The sequence below is a fragment of the Camponotus vicinus genome, unplaced genomic scaffold (genome assembly GCF_025532165.1).
Source record: "Camponotus vicinus isolate PSW18456_S1 unplaced genomic scaffold, iyCamVici1.0 SCAF_9, whole genome shotgun sequence".
NCBI classification, from domain to species: domain Eukaryota; kingdom Metazoa; phylum Arthropoda; class Insecta; order Hymenoptera; family Formicidae; genus Camponotus; species Camponotus vicinus.
The window spans coordinates 6,499,576-6,524,567 of record NW_028141981.1 but is presented as its reverse complement, the minus strand read 5'-3'; the positions used below and the strand labels follow the sequence as shown (position 1 = coordinate 6,524,567).

Sequence of the window (24,992 nt, the reverse complement as noted above, 5' to 3'; positions counted from 1 at the left end):
AGGAGAGAAAAATGTGCGTGAATTTCCTGATTCTCTTTTAAACTGCAACCTCTCATAAACGAGCCAAACAATAGCGAGAAGTGACATTTAATTATCTACGCGAGTGGAGAGTGTCCTTTTGTAAATAAAAATACATCAAAGTTTGAACGGATCTTTTGTAAGATTATCAATAATTATATAGAAACGGAATTTATCGCGTTGCAAAAGAACAATTCGATGATCATTCAAATGACATTGTTTTCCATTGTTTAATATTACATGGTTGGAAAAAAAATTATTGATTTTACGGGCTCTTTCGATAATGAATCATCTTGCTGTTGCGGTCATATTGCATAAAAATAGATTGCGCATCGGATTCTGGGAGCTCTCCAATCGGTCGCAATGGCGAGCTTTTCGTGCATCGCGGGTTCTTTTGGAACAATGGATATCCGTAGCGATATACGACCGGCGTTCACAACGAAGTACTATATTTCATTATTACTCCAACGTGGAATTTCCGTTGCATCCATGAATTCAAGAAATATCATGTAATTATAGATAGACTACATGTGATAGCAACGAGCAGGTAAAGATTACAGTTTTTTTACATTATCATCATATATGATTTACTTTTAGCAAAAATTTATTTATGCGGTAAACCAATGATCCGATATTAATTAATTAATGAAGAATACATAGGATTATCGATTTCGTTCTCTAATTATTACTCGCTAAAAATTTCTGATATATACTAATACTAATATGTAGTTATAATAATAATAATGCTGGAGTTATAAGTATAATGGAGATTTTTTTATTTACATGTTGTAAAAAAAATATGAAGAACATTTCAAGCTTCGAATATTATTTCATATACATATTTAATCTAGAAGCTTTTTCAAGACTTATTGAATTCCGTGTACAATATCCAATAATTTAAAAAAATATACTTTCCCAAGATAACTTCGATGTCATTAATGAAAATGTCATTTGCATCGGAATTAATAATGCACGCAATTAGCACAAAGGACTTATCTTAACGACGGATCTTTAGAAAGGTTGGGGCGACGCTTGTACAGTAATATCGAGTGCTCGAAACGAGCCAATTGATCGAAACGATTTCAATTTAAATGAGAAGTATGATGGAGGTCGAGCCATTGAAGCGCGTGTACAACGAACAATATACAATGTTGTAAATAGCGCGTCCCTTATCGATCAAATAGACCAAAGCAACAGACAAGATAATTATTTCAATATCGATTGATTGCATACAAAATGCGTATTTCACAATCAACCAATTAATTTCTTGAATTTCTCTAAAGGGTCCAATTGTCTAAAGGGTCCAAACGAGAATGTGTGAACGCGATATATGCTCGTTGATTCTAAGGTATTACAAAATTCATGCTCCCGATATTACACGCATTAAAGAAAGTGGTTTATATCGCGATCTAGAAATTTCGTAGAAGAATGTGCATGTCTTTCTTTCTTGCGAGCAAACATGTCCGCCCGTCTCTTTGTCGCAAATTGCAATTGCTACATGTTGATCTTAAAATATTTATTTCGGAGCATATGATGCCGCGGGCAAAAAAGCATTTGCCCATCTTACAACGCATTTTGTTGCAAGCCCGCAAAGTAGGTCATCTAACCCGACAGACTTTACTCGCGAACGAAAAAACATTTCAGAGAGAGAGACCATTCAAAATTCATTTGTCAAATTCCGGATGCCGGAGACTTAAAGTGTAATATTTAAAGAATAGTAATTGCATCGAGATAATAAGAGTTCAACCGATATTTATACATTTCTCATCGATAGATATGCAACTTCGACAACATTTTGTTTGACATTCTTTCACATTAATACTTGCTCCGAACTGGTACAGGAAAGCTCGTCGATGATGGAATAGCTCGTCGGAAAACTGCCATTCCATAGGGATCGATGGAATTCTCATTCGCATCGGAGGCAATAACTTGTATCGATTGAAACGTTACAGAATGGAGTCGATGTTTGCTTTTAAACGGATACAACAATATTTATTCTGTCATTTGTATTAAACGGATATAACGCATGTATGTTCAAGCTTCCCGAACTATCGAACTATGATTTTCAATTCTTCCAATTGTAGTTTGAAAAAAATTATACGCAATTATATTCTCTTGACGCTTAGAAAAAAAATTTTTATTCTATGCAACATATATATGACAAGGGATTAAACGACCTCGTCGAAGTGAGGATTCCTATAACAGAGATAAAGCATAGCTCGTTTTGCCGTTTCATTGAGATTGCCAACGTAAGACAGTGTCGATGTCTCACTCTCACGACAAATGTACGGCAAACATTGCAGCGTCGCCAGACACTGCTGCGTACTTACTCATTGTCAGTTGGTTTCTCTCTTCTCACATATATATATACTCCTGGACAAAATTAATGTATAATTTTTTTTTCACTTTTTCGTTAAAATTTAAATATTAAAATTTAAATTTTTTGTTAAAATTTAAATATCAGTTTTTAAAGAAAAAGTGAAAAAAAATTATGCGTTAATTTTGTCCAGGAGTATTATATATATATATATATATATGTATATACACATATACATGTGCGTATATGTGTATCACATGTGCTGGTACATATGGGTATAACGATCTGATGCGTAGGGAGACCGCGCACGGTTGTGCTAAAAGTGCATTGACTCGGCGACGTGCAATACTATTTCGCGCGTCGCGTTAATATTTCGCTAGAATGCTAAAATTTCACCTCCAAGCGCCGCTGAATGCGAAACTTCATTCGCGAAACGCTGACGTCGAAATAAAATGTATCTGATAGGCCGAGATCTAACGCGTGCTCGGTATATATCGCGCAATGTAATCCGCATTGACGGGTGAATTCGAAAGTTTTCTCGCGCTAGATTGAGTGCATCTCGCATACTTGGGACATCCGGTGTATCGGAAATGCAATTCACCGCTCTGACTCGAATTAAACTAAAATGTCTTCTGTAAAAAATCTTCTGTATGTATGATACAAAAAAATGGAGTTGATACTCGTTGTAATTCGAGAAAAGACTGTAATACTACTAATTACGGGAATTCAATGTATCGCGCTTAATAATTTCCGGAAGCGAGTCAAGCGGAACGAAAAGTACTGCGAAATAATCGCCGATTGTCCAACTATGTTTTGAAAAAAATATAAAACATTATTACAAAAAAATGTTGAACACAAACGGTACATATATGCGCACTTTTCTGAATATCGCAAATTTTGCATATCGCAAATTTTGCATTCTCGATATGTTTTCCTTTCCGATATATTTTGCCTCTTTTATAAAAATAATCCTACCTATTTTTGCAATGATATGACAAATACTTTTTTTACTTTTACAAAATATTTGCATTGAATTCATTATTATGAAAATCATACTTTGTAAGAAGATACATTAAAATCGAAAGCTGTACTGCAATACAACATTAATTTTCTGCAATTGAATGCAAAATTAAAGAGTAATGTATATTTATTTGCGTTGTCAAATTGCGTTTAATTACATTTATACGTGCGCTATTTTATATCGAAATAAAAGCCCGAAATTAATATCGTTAACAACAGAGAATCTTTCCATCAAAATTTCGCCAATCCGTATTAATGTAGCGCAATTTTATATTGAATAGTATGATATAAATAGCAAATCTATATATTTATTTTGCTATATAATTATTCCATGCATTCCGTGCATTTCTATCACACATAATCATGTAATAGCCATGGTAATCAATGTGTGCGATCGCGCGCGCGTTATAGGATATTAATTAATTATCGAAATGCAATCAAACCTTTGCCCTGCACTTTGAACAAGCTACGCATATTCGAAGTGCAACAATATCGTTGCAAAAAAAAAGAAAACGTAAAACGCATATATTGTACATGCACACGCATAGTAATTTAATGTTATCCTTTATCCCTCGATCTTGCGAAGTGGAACTTAGATTATGTTCCTCCCTGATAATTACTTCTCCTTACGGGATTAATGGAGTTGTGTATACAGACTGCGTTAATTGCTTTATCACGTACCGCTAAATAGAAAGATAACACGCGAATGTCTGCAATTAGAGAATTTTAGGCTTTAAACTTCTCAATGTAATGAAATTTACGACATAATGAACCAATCAGTATGCATAACAATATAGGTACATGGAAAAAATATACTTTTTTTACAAAGAAACGTACGCATGTACGTACTTTCTTCTTCCAAAGAATCGTATCCACGTATTTTCTTTTTATAAAAAAATATATCTTTACAAGGAGTACAAGGAAAGATATCAGATTCTGTTTCATGACTTTTAATATTATTAAATTATTAATTACATATAATGGAATATATTAATAACAGACATTTAACTTATTTAAAATATTCCTAATGTTTTATGAGAAATAAAATAATCTGATTTATATTTTTTTATATCGAAATACAAGAGAAATTTTAACGTTGAAACATGAGATTCATAAGAATCAAACATGTTGAATGAAATGTTATGGATCATCGAGCTTGATAAAATGTTCATGGCGAAGAGAGGAACGACTCTCCGTAAGACTCCGTAAAGACCCCGTAAAAACTTAAACAACTTTCGAAAGACTTGAAAATGAAATTTGATCATTTTTACTGTCGTGAGAGCAAAAGTACAGGAGTGCGCTTCGATCTCACGTGCCTGACGACACGAGAGACTCCCATTAGCATTACTCGCTGCCAACTTTTGGCGTTCCTCCGTTATAGGATACTCAGTGTGCAACACTTAATCGGATTATACTTAAACGTGTGTGCGATCGGATATAGGTCAGAATTAATGCTGGATTCTGACCATAAGTTCTGCACAATGAAACAAAGATTTGTCGAACGAGATTTACCTAATCTTGCATCTAATGCAACATCTAATTGGCGTTTAATTTATATTCTCATATTAATGTATTTCATGTAATATGTTTGTTTTATTTTGCCTTTTTCTCTCCAGATTATATAAATAAGAAAATGCAATAAAGATATATGCTTTTAATATATGCAATTGATTCAATAGTGGAAATTATAGATACATATTACAAGAAAAAAAGTAAACAAAATTAATAATATTTGATGCAATCAAGCATCCGTATCATCTCCAGTTATCTCCGTTTCAAATGAGAGAACAGCAGCATTGTGCCGTTTAAAATTTAACTTATATTTCTAATAGATCAAAAATACTTTTATAAAAATATTGGCATTATTTATACAATTTATTTAATTATCAAATATATGTATAATCTTTAGTTTTCGCCGATTAAATTGCGCTTCACTAACACGCTTTCGCATAACAATATTTAACAGAACTTATGTTAATTAATGGCAGTAATAGCATTTCGATATAAGCTGCAGATAATCATTTATCGCATTAATAATTCATTCTCTGTCACGTACAACATTTTAAAGCGTCATTTCGCCACGATCGAAATTCGGAACACTCAAAGTTAATCGCGCCGACATCTAATTAAGCGCGATTTGCATTTGTATAAAAATACGCTTTTCCTCGAAATATATAATCCTGAACTTTCCAGGAACGGTCATAAGAACGACAATATACTACCGGGCTCTAGCTGTTGTATTAGCCGATAGAAAAACGCGGCGCCACGGGAGCTTCGAGGAAATGTGCACGCTCATGTGGAACGAAAAATTTCAACTCGATACAGCTATGTGATATCTGTCCGAATCTGCTCTCTTGCACTTTGGCGCACCTTTCCGGATGCCCGCGAACAGATCGTGCATCACTATTTCTTCAATTCCTTCCCGCGGCGCCAGAACGGCGAGAATGAACCTTCAGGAGGATATTTTGCCGAGCAATTTCAGTGCGAAATGTACCCGCGAATATTTCGAGACCATCTCTGAGTGAGCAATCGATGAATGAAAGAAAGAGAGAGCAGAAATATGAAGAATTTGATATGTCCTTTCAATATCTACATCTTAAAAGTAAACATAATCTGTAAGATTGATTAGTCAAGTGGTAAATTTTATGGCAGAGAGTGACATAAATATAAATTTTGCAAACCTTCGCGTATTAGAAAATTGCGTCATTTTCCAAAATAAATTCAGCATTTCTTATCGGATATACATGACGAATCGTTCTAAGAAGGGAAAGATAGAAAAGAGACGCGGGATTTTTAATCTCCAATAGTTTGCAGGTATTCGAAATTGTGCTACAAAGTATCCGGTGAGCGAAAATTCCTTATATCGGAAACTATTTAACGACGTACAGGTGCATATAACGATTCTTTGCCCTTTTACTCTCGATGAGTTTCGCCACGTCGACGTGATGTAATACGAAACAGCTCGATTCGAGTTGTAACGAACGCGTCCTGCTCTCATTTAATCTTGATTTCCAATCGATATGAGAGAGCGCAATTTTCGTGCGGGCGTTCCACTCCGTGGAATTAGTTCAATTAGTATTTCCAACGATGCACCCTGGATATTTCGCACAACGAAATATAATCTACGTGACGAAAGCTCTGTGTAATATTTTTCATTCTTAATTATACATTTATTGTAGAAAGAACCATTAAATTACATATAATAATTGCTATTTCCTTTTAAAGCAAAGGAATGGAAAAAGAAAGATGCGTTATATTGCGAAGATTGCAGAGCTCATGTAATAAAATATTATTTTCTGAAGTAGTAATATAAGAAATACGTTTTTATTTTACTTGTGCGAGAGAAGTTTGAAATTACTTTTTACTGCAAAAGACGCGCGCGCGATTTCTGTCGTGAGGTGGAATAACTTTATTCTTTAAAGAAGCCGAGCATATCAAATCTTTTAAAAGAATAAGCGTTATTTCAATAATATGTATGCAAGAAATGTCTTATATATAGATATAAAAAGGACATCTTGTATATATATTATTGAAATAGATTATAAAAAGCAAGAGATGTAAGAAATTCTTTGTTCAGAAATTATTTCTTAATAAATTAATTACAATGCGAACATATAAATTGCAATCTTTTATTATGCAATTCATAATTCTGTATTAATTCTGTATTATATTCATAACGTCTAATTGATTTATATCTTAACAAAAATTTCTTACGTTTACATAATTTTTTATGTAAACATTTATGTAAACATAAATAAATCTAATATTTCCTATTTTTATGAAGGTAATTGACAAATTTAATGTATGATAAATTTAATAATGATAAAATACTCTTCAAAATCACGACACTTGAGGTTTTAAAAGTTTTATAACGTAAAAAATCGAACGAATGATCCGATTATCAGATTATCTCATGAAATCCTCGTTTGAATATAAATCACTCTATACGTTAAAGTAATATCCGATAATATCTAATTCTGTTAGTAATATAATTGTGTGTAATTTTCAAACGCATATTACATTATTGCAATGCAATGATGGAGCCATCGAGGGAAATTGTTAATATAAATTAAATGCAATTTTATGATTATGTATATCTTGATTGTCGTGACAATTTTTGCCTGTCAAAAAACATGCAGCATACGCATTGAAAAGATGAAGCAACAGGCGCAAATAGAAGAAGGAACAGACGGATAAAAAGATTGACCGCGAAACATGTAGAAAGTAATTTGAATCGTGCTTTGTGATTTATATTGTGAGCCATTGCATACTGCGAGAAAGAAAGAGAAAGAGAGAGAGAGAGAGAAATAACGTCAGATTTACTATATAAAAGCAATATTTCTCTCAAAGACGCTACATCTCGAAATCGAAGCAATGAATTTCTTCGGAAATAATGGTCGATGTTCTGAAATATCGTCTAGCTGTAGCGCTATTTTCCCCGAACTTTCAATTGCACGTAAGATATTGCCACTGTCACTGCTAAGTAAAATTATTTTGCATTAAACTGAAGGATCCAAGCATCACACATTTTAACGAAAAATCAAGCAGAGAGCAATTTCAGGATACAATGCGCCAGAAATTATTTATTCACGCGAGATTAAATGCGCATTTGTTAACTATTAATGAAACAAGTTATTTACATGCGCCAAGAATTAATTAAACATTAATCTAACCTTTACAATATTAAAGACGATAAAAAGTACTGAGAAGAGAACGTGCGATCCAGATTTATCGACGAATTTGCGAGTAGTGTCTACTATAATCTAGACTGGTATTGTGGCAATCTGGGACGCGAAGATCGAGGTGCGGATTACACGGTGCAAGCGATGTTTCTCCAAGGAGAGAAATTTATTACGACACGCCCGTGTTTCGTCCGCAATGCTAAACCCGATCGAGGCTCAACGTGACGTTGAAAATTTAAAGCAGATCTGTTCTACTTGGCAGTTTTTACTCTTAATTCTCCTAGCAACAGCTATAGCCCTTTCTCCTTACGCGAGTGCTCTTTTTATCCAATTTTTTTTCTCATCAAGTGTCGTTGAATAGAAAGGTGCTAAGAATAACGTTGTCCGCTTGTTGTTCATTGAAATACCCTTCTTCCGTCATCGGTATTTAGCCTAGTATAGTGGAGCAAACAATGTGGATAATTGCACATCCGCCATCATTATCGGATGCGCCAGTCAGTCAGAATGTCGCGAAAATTGCATCGCGTTTCTATTCAACGGCTAATCAAAACAGGATGGAGAGGATAGCCTGTCTGACATGAGAAATTGCTTCGAGTCGCACCATTTCATAGATACAAAATCGATTCGCCTTTTGCAGCGTTCTTTCAATTCTTCGCATGAAAGACGTGGTAAGCCAGGTGAATATTTAACAAAAAAAAAATCGTTATCGATCGTCACGCACGAGTGCATAAAAGAACATTGTTAGATCGCTTCTAAAAGGAACAATTTTTATGCGTGAAAATTGAATAATGTAAGTGAATTAAGTCTGCATAAATTGTAAAATAAATTCATCGACGAAATGGAGAAATTTTCGAGCAAGATAATTGGAACGATGTTTTTAGAATTCAGATACAGAGAATCTAAATTCTATCTTAGTAGCATGAAGAGGGATCTAGTAATTAAATTAACTCAGTCTAACACATAGCGTGTTAATTAATCGCATTGCGCCGTTACAAGACAACCCTGCCTTTTGGCCGCGAAACTAAACATGTTTAGTCACGCTATAATGTTATAGCGATTGTCACCAACGTTTATATCTTAATATTAGAAGCTTCATTATGTTTCGCGGGCAATTACAATTCATTACTAATGAAGAAGCCATTATAATAAATAATTAATATCTCGAAATATTAACTCTAATTTTTTCTGTATCAAACTTCAATCTCATTTAAAAGCTTACAAGGAGGATTATAAGTTGTTTTATTGCCTTTATTTATACCGTATCTCATAAATATTTTAACTTTATAAAATTAATTTTATAAAAAATTTAATATTTTCTTTCCTTCATCCACACGCATACTCGCTCATTCAGTTACTTACGCTTTTCTACTTAATTTGCCTTAAATTGATGTGTATTGTTATAATTCGAGAATAAAAGAAAAAGTTTGTCAATTTCTCATTCACGATTCGTTATTCGTTCTTCGTTTAAAAACGGTTTTTCAACGATATCAAAAGCACACGAATCACAACGAATCAGCTTATTCATATTAGTTCATGTATAGCGCTACACTATGCGTGCAAATTTGTTATTGTTCGTATATCTTTGTGATTCATGCTGGGGAGTAAAAAAAATAAAATAGAAACATGATCATCCATAAATTATCAGAATTATCCTGAAGTGCTTGCGTACAAATATTTGTCGAAACATCACGATAAATTATAAACTATAATGACGAAATCATCACGAATCGCGAATAATATGGGAGACACATTATCGAACCACAAATATCCGTGAATTACTACGAATTGCGAACACTCTGATGTCAGCTTTAGAGTCAATTTTTCATTCAATGTAGAATAGAATAAAGAGATCGAACGTGTGCATTGACGCGATGATTAATTTTCCATAGAATTGCTTGTCTTTGAAATTGGCTGCGTCGATATCTATATCCCGCTTTTCCTCCGAATAACAGACAAGATCAAAGCTTTCAAAGAGCTTATTACCCGACCAACGCAGACCAACGGGATGTTTGTGCTGGAAAGCCGAGTCGAATCTTTTGATACACCAGAATATATATTCTATATTCTATATATATAGACACATGTCCCTATGTGACTATATATATAGAATATAGAATATGAGATTGTATCCGTTGTCCAATAATAAAAATCCCAAATGTACTAAAAATTTTCTGGATTTCTCAACAAAATATCGATATGTATTATTTCATGAAAATTAACAAGCGTGCAAGAAAATTCAAGAATAAGAGAGAGAGAGAGAGAGAGAATTGACATTTCAATAATGAATTAATCTTTTATCACACTTGTATCAAAATTATCTAATAAGATGAAAATTTTATATTTTCGATATTTTCTTTAAAGAGTGCAAGAGAGAAAGAAGCTTGTAACTTTTCTGATGTTTTCGTGAAAAGACCAAGATTATATCGTAGATTTCTCGTAATCTCGAAAAAAAGAAAAAAATCAAACGAATCAAGACTGATCTTCCCTCTTGTTCAACGATAAGATTAATTATATTTTAATTAAATTGATTGACTTAGCCGAAGAAGAGTCGACGTACCGGACGACTGGCACATTTGTCATTGGTTCCGCAGTTTAGCTGCGTCGGTTATCCGACTATCGCATTCGAGTTTCATCAATCGAATCGCATCATGGATTTTGTTTTAGTTACAAGCGGAGAATGCGCGCGGGAATCTTTCATGTCCAACTCTTTCACTCGAGAGCGAAATTGGATTGTAGCGAGCTCGAATACCACGTGGTTGGAAGCCTTTGAAAAGAGTCCGCTTCCGACCATTGATATGACTCTGTTCATCACCATATGAAAGAATCATTAACAGCTTCGATGCACTTACATGCGCTTCTATAAGGAAACTTCTGCAGAACGCTAGAATCATGGTAAATGAGATGAAAGATGAAACTTAGCTTTTTTTCTATCTCTCTCTTTCTCTCACATATGGGAATTCATATTGATTTTATTAGTTTTTCCAATTATTGCTATCAAGACTTACGTAATTTGCAATTTATTTTACATTTTTCATATTATAATAAAATTGTCAATTTTTATTTAGAAATTTATATTTAAATTGCACGATACATTAAAATATTATACATTAAAATAATTATTATTGCAAAATATTTTAATGTATCGTGCAATTTAAATATAAATTTCTAAATAAAAATTGACAATTTTATTATAATATGAAAAATGTAAAATAAATGGGGCAAAGAGAAAATTGTTCAACCATTTAAATAGAATTATATAAAATAAACTTTATCTACGAATCCTTTTTCTTGCTTACATCATGTTTTGCTAAATTCTGGCGAGTTGCCCAGAGGGATTTTCTCGAGTATTTTGTTGCATGCTAAAATACGATTGATCGTCACATTGGCTCCTATCCAAATACAGTTCTGTAAGAAATCAAACAGACGATGTGCATTCTTGTTCATTACATCACCATAATAGAATAATCAGTGAAATGTAAAATGTTGATCATAAAAATAAAAAAAATTTGCCAAAAAATAACTATTATCGCAATTTTCAATATTTGATATTTTAAAATTTGAATTAAAAACTAATATAATTGTATGATTAAATTTGCAGTTATTGTTTTCTTGATATTGCATTTGCGATAAGAGATAAAGTGATGTTTCACGATAATGCTTGTTTCCGCTTTCATGATCAAATATAATACAATTTAAAGCGTGCTTTGTATAAGTTGCATCTAGTATCGTATAAATTTGTTTATTTTTCCGTGCGGAAAAATCATTGTTTATTAGTGCGTAAGAACTGATATATTGATTCAATACAAGCCAATTTTAAGAATTTATATCTAAACATGAAAGAGATTGGATTAGTGTAAACTAATGAAATAATAATAAATTATATTATATTATATATTTGTATCATACATATAATTATTGAAAGTATTGAAATATTTCTTTACTGAGTGATAACGATTTAACGGTACTAAACTCGACAGTAACGTTTCTGGAGGAGCTATCTATCGAATATGTGTGAAATCAGTATGTCGCTATGACAGGAATGTGTCAGCAATGTCGACAATCTAGTAAATGGGTCACAGGCGTGTCATTTATGATAGGTATAATATTCACCGATAAACTGTATAACACATATGAGATATTTTTAAAAGTATGACAAATCTATAAATGCGTCTACCATCAAGTCAATTAAAAATAATAGATTTGAAATCCATTTTACACCTAGCTATTTTAGAATAATTAATTAAAAAAGAAAATTTAATTGTTTATCCATTAAAATAGAAAGTTTCGCGCTCTTGCAAACATACATTTAATCTCTTCGGATATGATTTATTTTGTATTTGTACAACAAACTCTATTATATTTCATGCTCGAACAAATAAAACCTCGGCACTAAAAAATAGCCAAGACGAATAATCAAGGACTGGTTCAGTTTTATTTGGAATGATGAATACTGCAATTCACTTTTATGACATTCACGAGTATCGACGAATGTGCAGGCGTTCATTTTATACATCGCGCGTGACGTCACGGACTATATATACATTCGCGGATTAAATTTTGGTCGTAAAATTGCGATGATTCATTCAGTAAAGGACGTTGTAATATAAGTTTAAGCGACGTTAATCGAAACAACGCAAAATTCGAAAATTAGCGTTAACGATGCACGACGTATTATACCGCAATTTAATTCCTTTTCAACAGATAGATGATGGCCTTCATTAGAAGCTGCAGTGCGCCTTTGTTTCTCGAGATCCTTGCAGATTCAGGTATGCGATATATTCCGGGAAAGGCAGGGTCGGGCACTGCGCCGAGGTGCTCCCACGTACTGAATAAGAAATTCCACATTAACACCGACAAAGGTACGCGGTCGGACAAAGGACGAGGCGCGAAAGCCACTGAAGACAGCATTTAATACGGCAAACTTAATATACCGCCGGTTTCCCATTTTCCGAAATGTACGCACATATATTTTACGCAAAAGCCGCTCTCGTGAAACTAATGTCGCTCACAGTTTACGCGAGACAGATCGGCCCGCTATCTCACCACGAATTTATTTATTTAACGTAGAACGCGGAGGGCGAAAATTTAATTATGAATATTGAGAGAAACTACATTTTTCTCGTGCGTGAAGAAAATTAAATTAAACCGCGACGTTTAATCGATCGAAAAGCTGGAGTGAAATTTGCTTGTTAATGATACAATATTTAAAAAAGGATAAAAAGATGATGAGAGAAGAGAACATTTTTTTAGCTCAAACGTAATCAAAAAACTTTCTCTTGTCCTTTCATTAAATTTACAACTATACGTATCGAACAAATACGGAACACGTGCTTCCACGCGCGTAAAATTAAATGATGAAATAAAACTCGTAGAGCAAGAATTTGACACATGTAAAAACACGAGCACAAAGAGTAGAAACATGAACTAGCTACGTATATATTCGACGAATTCTCTCGCCGTGAACACAAATGGAATTCCGAGACGAGAATGCGGTTCGATTGCGGGGCGTCAAACATGGATTTGCTTCCTCGCGGCTATTTCAGGGATGAAAAGCCGCTTCGCCAGCTTGAGAGGATAGGTACGAGCGAGAACGCATTTGAAAGTCGAAAACGCGTCGCGAGAAAGTACAAAAGCTCGGCAGCTGTACCGCTGTACCTCCCGGCATCCGTAATAGTGAAGAAAGTGGTCTTTCTAAAGTGTGAAAATCGCGGTATCAGATGCCAACGACGGAACAGTGGGAAATGCTTAGTATTCGTCGTGCTCTTAACATAATCGAATACCTTTCATCTACATAATCGAATGACTTTTAGCGGAATCGGTATGATGAGATCGCAGTCTACTTATCGCAATTCAAACGACACAATCCACGCTGCGATGCGGAAAAACGGATTTACGAAGAATTTCACGCAGCAATTTACGAGAGGAGCTTTTTCCTCCATTTTACTTTTATCTTCTTAACTAGAATACATTAAATAATACGCATACGCGGTTTTAAAATTCATTTGAAAATTAAGTACATTTAAAATACATACACGTACACAAACATAAATTTCAAATACGTTAACATATATAGTTGTCAACTATATTTATCTCTACTTAAAATATAATTTCTTCGTGTAGAATTCCGTTACGTTATTCCACGTGTGCTTTTACGCGGTACGCTTTAAAAATTGTATCCTATTGCAAGCTAATCCGATTATATTGGAGTAAAGTTGGAGTAATGCTTCGTTCTCTACGAAAACGAGAAAGCCATATGATATCAGATGGTTGAAAATCGTAACGCTACGCAAGAGGCGCCGTCTTGGAAACCCGAAGGCGCTAAAATATCCGCCTGATATGCTCGTCTATATCTCCCTAAGTCACCGCTATAGACCTCCAAGTTGAATCTCTCCGAGCTCAGATGCGAATGCAGCTCACGCACATCCGCCAACGTAGGTAAATCTTACCTAAAAAGAACTGGAGCAGTGAGAATAAAAAAGCATGGGAAATAAAAAAGTCAATCTTATCGCTAGTTGACAATCAACAAAACTATTTATTGCAAATACAATATTTGCAGCGTTACAATTGTTATCCATTAGTGATCATTTTTAATTAAAAGATTTTTATAAAATGTGTACAAGCGTCCAATATATATCACTTTTTGCATAATATTTTTTGTTTAATTTATGAAATTTGTAATTTAAAAAAATAATGAAAAATTTCTCTTCTTTTCTCTCTTTATCATATCTCTTTATTTCATCATTATATTGATCTTGAAAATAATAATTTTAATGAACAAATTTGCTAGATCTAATATTGTCGAAACTGTAATTTTGCTTGATATAGAGCGCAAATTTTACGTCTCTTTAAATATAACCTTGAGTTTTCTTTTATCTTGCAAGATATGATTTCACATTTGAAGCAAAAATTCACTTCCAAAATATCGCGTAAATACGCTAACACGAAAAACGAACGAATTTAAATTTAAAACAAATATTTCAAGAATGATATTACACAGATATTTTTATAAGTATTAAAAACAGGTTTACATGATTGTAAAATATGTATCTATACTACAAGAGCTAAATTCTCGAATAATTCAGGAATGTTTTTATCCAAAAATATTTGGAGAGTTTTTTTTAGTTTTTTTAAATAAAATTATCCATTTTTAAAAAAACAACTATCATATTATTAATAATATAGTACAATCAAAAGAAAGATCGTAAAAAAATTAATGATATTGAAATTCATTGTTGCTCGGATTATTTAAAAATGTTATCTTTCAATATAACTAATCAAACGAAAATTATATGAAACTATTATAATATATTTGTGCCTGTGAAAGATGTCACATTTTATCACCAACGAAATCTCACCTCGCACATCAATCTACAAATACTTTTTCGAGAATTTTCTTTTGAAAACAATTTTTCAAATCCCGTGTTCGTAAACTTCCCAAACAAAGAATCGAAGTCTCAGTTATCTTCGAAATCTTACTTAATTATAAGGGCATACATTGTCTGAGACTTTTGCGTTGGCGAAAGTTCTCCTTAGACTTTCGTTTGCTACGAAACAAGCTGTTTACACGCACGTTCTTGAGAATAGTCGATCTTCTCTGTACATACAACGGCATCGTAAACTTTCCAAGACACGTAGAGAAACAAAGCTTGTGCTTCTTAAGGATACGCACCGTATTTCTTTTCAAAGTCCGGGCAACGACGCCGTACGAGAACACGGGAAGACTGCTAAAGTCTCGTCCTAATGCCATGAGCGACGCGGGAATTCCTCGCTCGAGTACCATAAGCGCGTTCGACATTGTATACGAAATTACGGGCTACCGGTTAGAGCTGACGCAAATTACTTGCTGAGGAATATCGTTGATTCATTATGAAAGCTGTTTTCAAAAGCGGTAGCAGATCGTTCCTCTATTCGAGGGGGATGAATCGAATGGATTTTAGCAGCCGTATTTATCGACAGTTATATATGTACAAAATTGTATAATGTGTAATGATATGTAACAGCATGTATATGTTGAATTAGATACGTCGTGCATTCGAGCATCGAACTTTGCGGCAATGATGAAACATTTCGTAATATCCCGCAGAGTGGAAATGTTAATTATGATACGATAAAAAATATGTATTGTCTTGACAGCAATTTAATTAATATTTCCAATTGTATTCGATTTACGATTTACAATGCGAGCAAATCAACGATCGATGGCTTTTCAAAATGATATACAGTAGATATTATTAAATTTTAAAAGATATTATTTAATTTACAATAGATATTATTAAATTTTCTCAAAATTATAATGCGTATAAATTTATTGTGTATAAGTTTTCACATGTTATACATAAAATTAATATATTTTAATCCTCTTTCAAAAATCTTAGAGTTGCATAATATACAAATTATAATATATAATGTATAATATATATTAATATATAATTATAAATTAATATATATATAATAATATATAAATTCTAATATAATATAATACATAATAATATATAAATTAATATATAATAATATATAAATAATATTATAAATATTAATATATAATTAATATATAATTATATTAATATATATATTATATAATACACATAGAAATTATAATACATAAATTTTTAACGTGGACTGTTTTCCGGAATTCTCATTAAACTTTATATTTTCAACTTTAGTCTTTCAGAAATAGTCGTATTGCTCTTATAAAAGTTGCACGGGAAAAAATTACGAATTCACCAACCGACATGTGCACGGGGGAATCGATCGATTTAGGTGCAAGGCGTTGCGACATAAAGTTCGTGCACATTATATGAAACGACTTCGAAGAATTGACGCGACTTTGCAATATCATTGCGAAAAATATGTAAAAACGAAATGTTTTACGGAATGCTGCGCTATAAAGTGTATTACCCACGAGAAATGCAAATTAGGCGTAAAATAAACCGATAGTTACATCCAAAATTGGGTCGTTGAATTTTATTTAATTTATGTATTGTATTTTACGAAAAGCATTGTGTATGGTATTGAAAAAATATGAGTACGCCATTTTTTTGTCACTGTAATTTACATTTATTGCGTTCAGCACGTATCTCTTTGCAAATGTCTCACTCTGAATACATTTGAAAATAGCATAGTCTGCACATTTGATGACGTAAAGGAGCGAACAATGCATTATCATACATAAAATTAAAACAACAAAGTTTATTTTTAAAAAACATCGCTTGTGAATCTCTTTTATCATAGTCCCTTTTGATAAAGAAGGAACACCGTCTAAGCCAACGATCGGATCTCTGAGAAGCAGTTTTTTCGCCACAGTTCAAGTCCAAGCTTAAGGGGCTTTCAGTACGAGCATATATGTATACGCGCCATTGTTTGAGATGTATGCGCCGGTGTGCGTTAAGCCTTCGCTTTTAAAATGGTGGAAAATTGATGTCCTCACACAGATCAATAATCGAACTTGGTACTACAACTTTTCGTTCCAGCACATGACGGTCTTTCGGGAACAATAAACTCTGCGAGAATGTAAAGAACAACGTGAGAGAAGCTTTTAAAGAAAAGACAATACGGAAGAAAGATGAGAGTTGTGAATATTCGGAAATTTGTTGAAGAAACTGAACAAGCATATATCTGCGTAAACACCTGTGAAATTAATATTCTTAATTGTTTTACCAATACAAAGTATATCGAGAAAGTGAAAAATAAATTATAAAAACACAATTGATATAAAACCCAGATTATCCCACTTGTCGCGGAATAACTGTTATAAATAGGTTCAGTAGGTCAAACTATAATTGTGACACTTTACTAAGTGACCTCAATTACAGTGCGCAATAAACAGGAACTTCTAAACGTTTCCGTGTACACTTCCGCATTTCTTTAATAAATGTCGCCACGTCATCACCAACAGTTGTTAAAATAATGAGATGATTGAAAATATAGTATACGAAATATACGATATACTATACGAAACTATTATGAGATGTGTTTTTTATGTAGCATTAAAATTAATCTTTTATGATAATTAAAATAAAAATAAAAAAAGATAATAAAAGTCAATATTATATATGGAACGTATTCTTTAAAATCAATAATATTAATTGAAATAAAGGCGACCGCATTTCGATCTTTTTCTTAGACTTTTATTAGCGCATTCATAATAGATAAATAAGACTTAAATAACCGAAAACATTCGACGATAATATAACGTATAATATTGGTATCAGAATATTCATTCCTGTCAAACATAAATGCAAATAAATGAACATTTGAATAGCTTAAGCGTGATGTCCATTATCTGTAGAATATTTCTCCAGATTAGAAGATCAGAAATGCAAGTTGGATAAACGGACATTCAAACATGTCCAAATGTCTATGTAAATACTTGTAACATTAGCAAGCATATCACTATATGGAAATGACATACATAATGTAAAAGTTCACTCAGTATATACGGTAGCATAAACAGTCAAGGATCGAAAATAAATATAAAACTAAATAAATAAATTAAAACCGACAAAATAAATAAATAAATTGAAATTCGAAATCCACGATAATGTAAAAAACTGTAACATATAACTGAATAATGAAGCTGAAAACCTGATAATCTAATAAAATAGCGATCTTTTATGTGATATATTTCAGAGACATCAAAAATAAAAGATAATGTATAACAGATTTTTTAAAAATACTTTACTGACTTAATAAAGAAGAAAACTAGTGCTTACAATCATTAATGTATGTTAATTTACTACACATCTATATGTTAATTATATCATATATATTATCTATCAGGGAGTAATGTTCATGCAAATGCGAAACGCTATTTAATAGCTGTCTCGCTTTACGACCATCAATTCAATAAAATTAAATTGATCACGTTAGCAAAATTTTAACTCTATTATATATTATTGAGGATGTTAATTCCATCACAAATGGTCCAATCTATTTTAAAATCGTGGTATATTATAACGGCGAACATAAATTTGCCATCACGCGTTCACGCTCCATCGTATTTCGTTAAATCGCCTGACTCGGATTTATCTCGAAACCGTTGTTTTAACTCGTTCGAATCTAATGCTTTTCCAATAGAACAAAAATATTTTCCCTTGAGAGTCACTTAACTTACATGGAAAAAAAATGCAAAGAGCTTAAGGAAAATACGGTTACGTTAATAATGCAAATTTTATTACTAAAAAAGAAATTAAAAATTTACGTATACATAATAGATACATATTTAGAAATTGTCTTATTTTTGCTCTGGAAGAAAATAAAAACATAAGTCGATTACAAACAATAAACAAATATCTATTTGTTTTCTTTCTCTTCTCGATTTTCCGTTTTACCTCACCTCTATGAGATAGAAATATATATTAATAAAGCTTTTACAGTGCGGCCTTTCATGGACCGTATAAGCCAATTAATCCCAGAGTAGACCATAATATGTCACCTTTGAGCAGCAATTTTACTATTAATTTCCATTATGACAGCAATAAGCTCTTTTTGCAAAAAGTACGCGTAGCTACTTAATTTCTGGTAGTACTTCGATCGGATGGACACGCACGCATCCTGTATGACAGCTATTTAACACAATAATAAACTCTTACGTGCCTTGCAAAAGTTCAATGATTAAAGTCAAGGGAAAAGCCTGCGACGTGCTATCAAAGGGTAATATTAATATTATCACGTAATATTTTTATGGGAAAAAGGTCATACTGTGCAAAGCATAGCATATATGGATGTAATATAAAGTCGTTCTAAAGTTACGTTCTTGACCATGAGTAATAATCAATAATAAAAAGCAAAATAATAAAAAAGCATTAAATAGGACAGCTGGATATTAATAAATGAGAAATAAATCGATCTTGAAAATATCGCGTAATAAAACAAAGTAACACCGAATCTAAATATCTTTTCTATACATATATGTACTTGAAATATTTTGCAGAAAATGAGTTTCCATTTCTCGTGGTTTCTTTTCCTTGTCTTGTCATATTTTAAATTTTTTCGCAAGAAAAATTCATGTCCGTTAGGTTTCAAATCATAGAATTTCCTTTCCAAACTATAGAATTCCAGAAAGCTTTCTAAATGTTAATCCTAATAATCCTCCAAGCACTATTACAATAACAATTCGCACAACGAGTACGCACAAGTGCCACTGCATATATATACCATCGTATTTGTGTAAGATTGTTCGTAACAATGTACGCTTTTGTCCCGAGCAAACACTTTTATTATTGTCTTTTCTATGGATTTCCAGTTAAATTTGAAATTATTATTTTTATGATTTCATAAGCAACGAAATAAAAAATAGACATAAAGCCGCAATTTCAAAAAATTACGATTGTTATACGTAATTATAATTATTTACGAATGATATAATTCCAAAATGTCTTGTGTACATATATAAATAATTTTTTCCGTTATTCGTCGATGTGAAATATATCATTGGATGCTATAGCGGAAAAGTTATACATTGATGCAAACGAGATAATTTAATTGTAGAAATTCTCTCTCTCCCTCTGTCCATCATTTTTCGAATATTTTAAATTATTAGTATCGCTAACGTCGACAATTACGAAATTTCATATAAAATATGATCTTTTTATAGATTCCACGTGATTTAGCACCATGTGTCATTATGCAGATATCGCTCTCCACTTTTACCTAATACCGTTATTTAACATCTTTCTGTTAACACATCACGTTTCGCGCGTTCCTGAAGTAATGCGCGAATCTAGTATAAAAGATCTGGCAAACTGACATGGAATGCAGGATGCGGGAGAGAAATACGCATTGCGAAAAAAATGATATCTAGCCATATATTGGATTATATGCGCCGCCATTTACAATTAATTTAATTAAAACAAACGGTTTTTATTTTCATTTTACACATCTTGCTGGGAATAAAAATACATTAGTATATTGGCATTTTCTAATTACATTTTTTCGAACCAAGATCCGGCATTTGTATATCGGATATTCATCAATCAGATTCATGTTTCAAGTGTCTTATTTAGACACAACGACACAACGTACAATATGCGTTATAAATCTGCCTGATTTCAATATTTATACGCGCATCGCTTGTTTGTCAGAACGCTAAATCTCCGTCTCGATTAATTCCCGTCCACCCATCTCAGCCTACTCCGTTCTCCTCGGCTCTATGCTAATGCAAGCTGCAATTTGTATAATTTCGAAATGGGTTAAGCACGCGTCGGAGCATCCGAGGTCGATAACTTTTTCTGCTTCGCGATAGAACGTCGTTATCTGCACGTGCTCTTCCGCAACGGCGCTCATTTTAAAGCATAGTACTCACTTTACATTTTAATGTCTCCGGAGCCACGTCGACATCTCGAAACGCTACCAATTTCATGGACTTTTGGATTGTAAACTCGCCGTCCGAGTAACGCCGTACGTTGAGCAAAGTCTTCCAATGAGTATCCATACTTCTTTCTATTATTTTTTTCTTATAAAAAAATCGAGATATAGTTGCAAATTTTGGAAATTCGGCTTTGACGTATAATCTTTCATAATCACATTCGCGACGGTTGAACAACGTCAAAATAGGATACCAATTCCAATCGGATAAATTTCAATGGTTAGTGACTTCGATCGTGAAGCATAACATTAACGGCATTAAGCGCAGCTGCTGAAGCGTTAAGATGCCACGATAATCGATGTAATTACATACAAACTGATTCGCAGTTATCGTTTATCCCTTCCAATACACGAAGTCGGACACGGCCGATAACTTCGGATCACCTATATATGCATAATGTCGAGAATGAAAAAATATTTCTATATCGTGCAGAATTTATTATATATCTAGCGAATCATATTCTTAAAACAAACATTTGCCATTTTTTCTATCATGGAATAATATATAAAATAAAGTAAAAATTTGGAAAAATAAACTCTCCGGCCTTTATTCGTTACATTTCGTTGCAGAAAATGGCAAAATTAATTTTCAAAGAAAATTTACATCTCGTTTGTTTAATTTGATATGTCAATATAATTACTCGATATAATTTTTTGCTATTTACTTTATAATTTTTTCAAGCTTTAACGAAATTACAATGCAATAGAGATATATTTAAAAATTTTATACTTTTACTTCAAACATCATCATTTTTATCTATGTGAATTTTTCACCAAAATTGAATCACAGATCCTGTTAAACGTATTATCAATAAGAGAGTGTGTTACATTAACAACTATTTAGTTAGCGAGTCGTTACTTAACGAAGACGACAGCGGAAGACGACAAAGTGCACGTGTAATATTTCACAATGTCGTACTTGCGTGGTCTTCTTCATGCAAGAAGTTTTGGCCGACGAAAACCAACGGGAAACTGCGAGTACCATCAAGTATAATAATTATCACTGTTATAGCTCGTTTCTAGGCACATAAAAACTTTATGCATATGTGATAAATTTTGACTACGAGCGCTAATTATTAGTTAATTATACATAACAAATAGAACAGCGCTTTCGTCACGATATTTCAATCAATTTTTTTCTCGACATCAAAATATTTCTTTAACATATGAATATTATTGTAATAATATTGTTGTATTTTGATTCTTTCAATATTTAATTGCGGCATTCAATTTTAAATAAATTAAAACCTATTTGTAGAATTAACAATCAAATTATAAAATATCCAAAAAAGTAGTAAAAATCAATTAAAATATTTATTATCAATAGCGTGCGCAAATGTATATTTTCAAACTATATTTATTTTATGGAATTATTAAATTTTAAATTAAATTTACTAAAATTAATCTGCGTCAAAATTCAGGACAGTTTTATTTATTTTTTATTAATTTTTATTAATTTTTTATGTTGCGTGATATGCAAAAAGTTTGAGTAACAAAATACACATATTCAAGAGAAATGACATATATATTAAAATATATATATAATATATACAATTATAAAAACAAAAAAAGTTTTTTGAATTTTATCGCAAATTGTAGATTGTCTAAAACGAACTTAAAACTTCTTTTCAATTTCCTTGTTTTATTTTTTCAAATCTAATATCACGTAATATCGTGAAGAAAAAGTTCAGTCAATCATTCTATGTAATATTCATAAATTTGCGCAACCGCCTCGCGTACGTTAATGCAAAAAGTTTCGTTGGAATCCCTGTAGCGAGATAAAGATAGAATATAGATGACGCAGATACGTGCGATTAATCTGGTGCAAATTTCCGGGTCGATTTTTCAATGAATCCCAGCAGCTGAATACATAAAGCCGAAATCACTTAAACTATACTAAGGCCGTAGAAATTCAATCGACAGTGACGGACATATCCGTGTTCGACCGATAAATCACTGTTTGTAGATATTCCTGCAAAGTCTATAAATCGTAATCCTTCCATGTTTGAATACGTACGTTCTCTCGATCTCGCGCGCATCAGCTGATATGAACAGTTATTATGAATGTGTTCCATATCTTTTTCTCTACTTATTGTAAGATAACAATAAGTTATTGTAAGATAACAATAAGGAAATGTTTTTCTGTTTGTTCCCGCGTTTTCGATGGGCACAATGGTTTGAAAAAAAAAGAAAACATAGTAGAAAATAAAATCACGAAAGATGGATAATGGAGATTCCATATATATTTCAGATATTGACATGCTGGAATCAGTAGTAAATGGACGATGTCACAGATCGGTAAACAAAGGAAATTTTAAGTCTATTTGCGATTGGAAAAAAATTGAGCTTCCAATAAGAAGTTTGTCGAATTATTTATAATAATATATTAAATTGTGTAGTTATATTTATTTTAAAGCATCTCGCTCGCTAATGGATTGTTTTCTTGTCATTGGATTGACTTTTGTCGTACGTATTTCTTTTTGGTAACAATTAAGTCTGTACTTTTGTCGGATAATGTGTATCTCTCTCGAACACTCATATACATTTTTCCAAAGCAAGATCAATAGCTAGAACGCATACATACGCTTAACATGTATCATCTCTTTGTGTCCATTGCGGTCCTTTTTATAAAAACTTTTCCGATGTTCGTTAATTACTCGATGTTAATGTACATTTATTTTTCGAGTATTCATTTTCATTCATCAAAAACAAATCAGAGCGAAACAATCTTAACTTCAATTACGTGCATGTAATGCTTTAAATTATATTTTTGTTTACGATCATGTACGGATATTTCTCTTGTACAATAAAACAAAGACGATTTGATAGCTATAAAAAGAAAGAAAAAAGTAGGAGAGAAAAGAATATCTTTATTTATTTTTTTCTTTTTCCTTTTCGCTAAATTTATTGTTTTTTCAATTTACATTCCACTACACTTAAATCTCCTCGTTAATCCATGCAATTAGTTTTACAGGGAAAGAAATGAGAAAAAGAGTAAAAAGTACGTATATATTGATAAAAAATAATAATAAGAACTCTTATGAAAAATATATTACATGCTAGGTTGATAATTCGCCTTTTAAAGATTAAACGGCTAAAAATAAAGCTTATTTTCCTTTCATGTCATCATGATTACTTTCTCATGTTACAATAGTGTCTGAAAGCCTGAGACTTTGTAGCGTAATATCATTAATGTAAAGACTCTTTTTTCTCGCAACGTTTTTACGATTCAATCCGGTACGTCGACAACGTTAATAGCAACTATTCTCGCAAAGTCGCGGATAATATCGGGAATGTATTTCAAGAAAAAAAAAGAAACACAATCCACATTCTTTGCAACTTCTGCGCAAAGTGAGGAGATAGATTTCCCTTTTCGGAGAAACATTTCGAAGCAGGATAAACGAATAAAGAGTCATCCCGTAATATCCGAGCTGAGAGCGGCTAAACAAACTTCACACACATGCGGAAAGAAACGGAGAAGAAACCGTAATGCGATTCTCCCCGATGTTCTCCATTATTCCTCACTTAGACGTAATATTTACAATGCTGCTATAGTTTCAGTATCCAATTCTTTCTCGAAGCGATTTATC

At 32.4% G+C, this 24,992-nt stretch overlaps 1 protein-coding gene across 11 annotated transcripts in view; it reads left to right on the top strand.

The window, feature by feature from the left end:
- The window catches only part of Nrm (neuromusculin), a 176,515-nt gene that overhangs the window by 83,469 nt on the left and 68,054 nt on the right, over positions 1 to 24,992 (top strand). Inside the window, exon 2 of one of the 11 annotated variants that reach the window (XM_083109498.1) lies at positions 12,739 to 12,803. The exons of the other annotated variants lie outside the window; for them this stretch is intronic. Coding sequence (XP_082965624.1) covers positions 12,743 to 12,803 — 61 coding nt within the window. The 5' untranslated portion in view covers positions 12,739 to 12,742. The remainder of the gene's footprint in view (positions 1 to 12,738; positions 12,804 to 24,992) is intronic. 11 annotated transcript variants of the gene reach the window in all.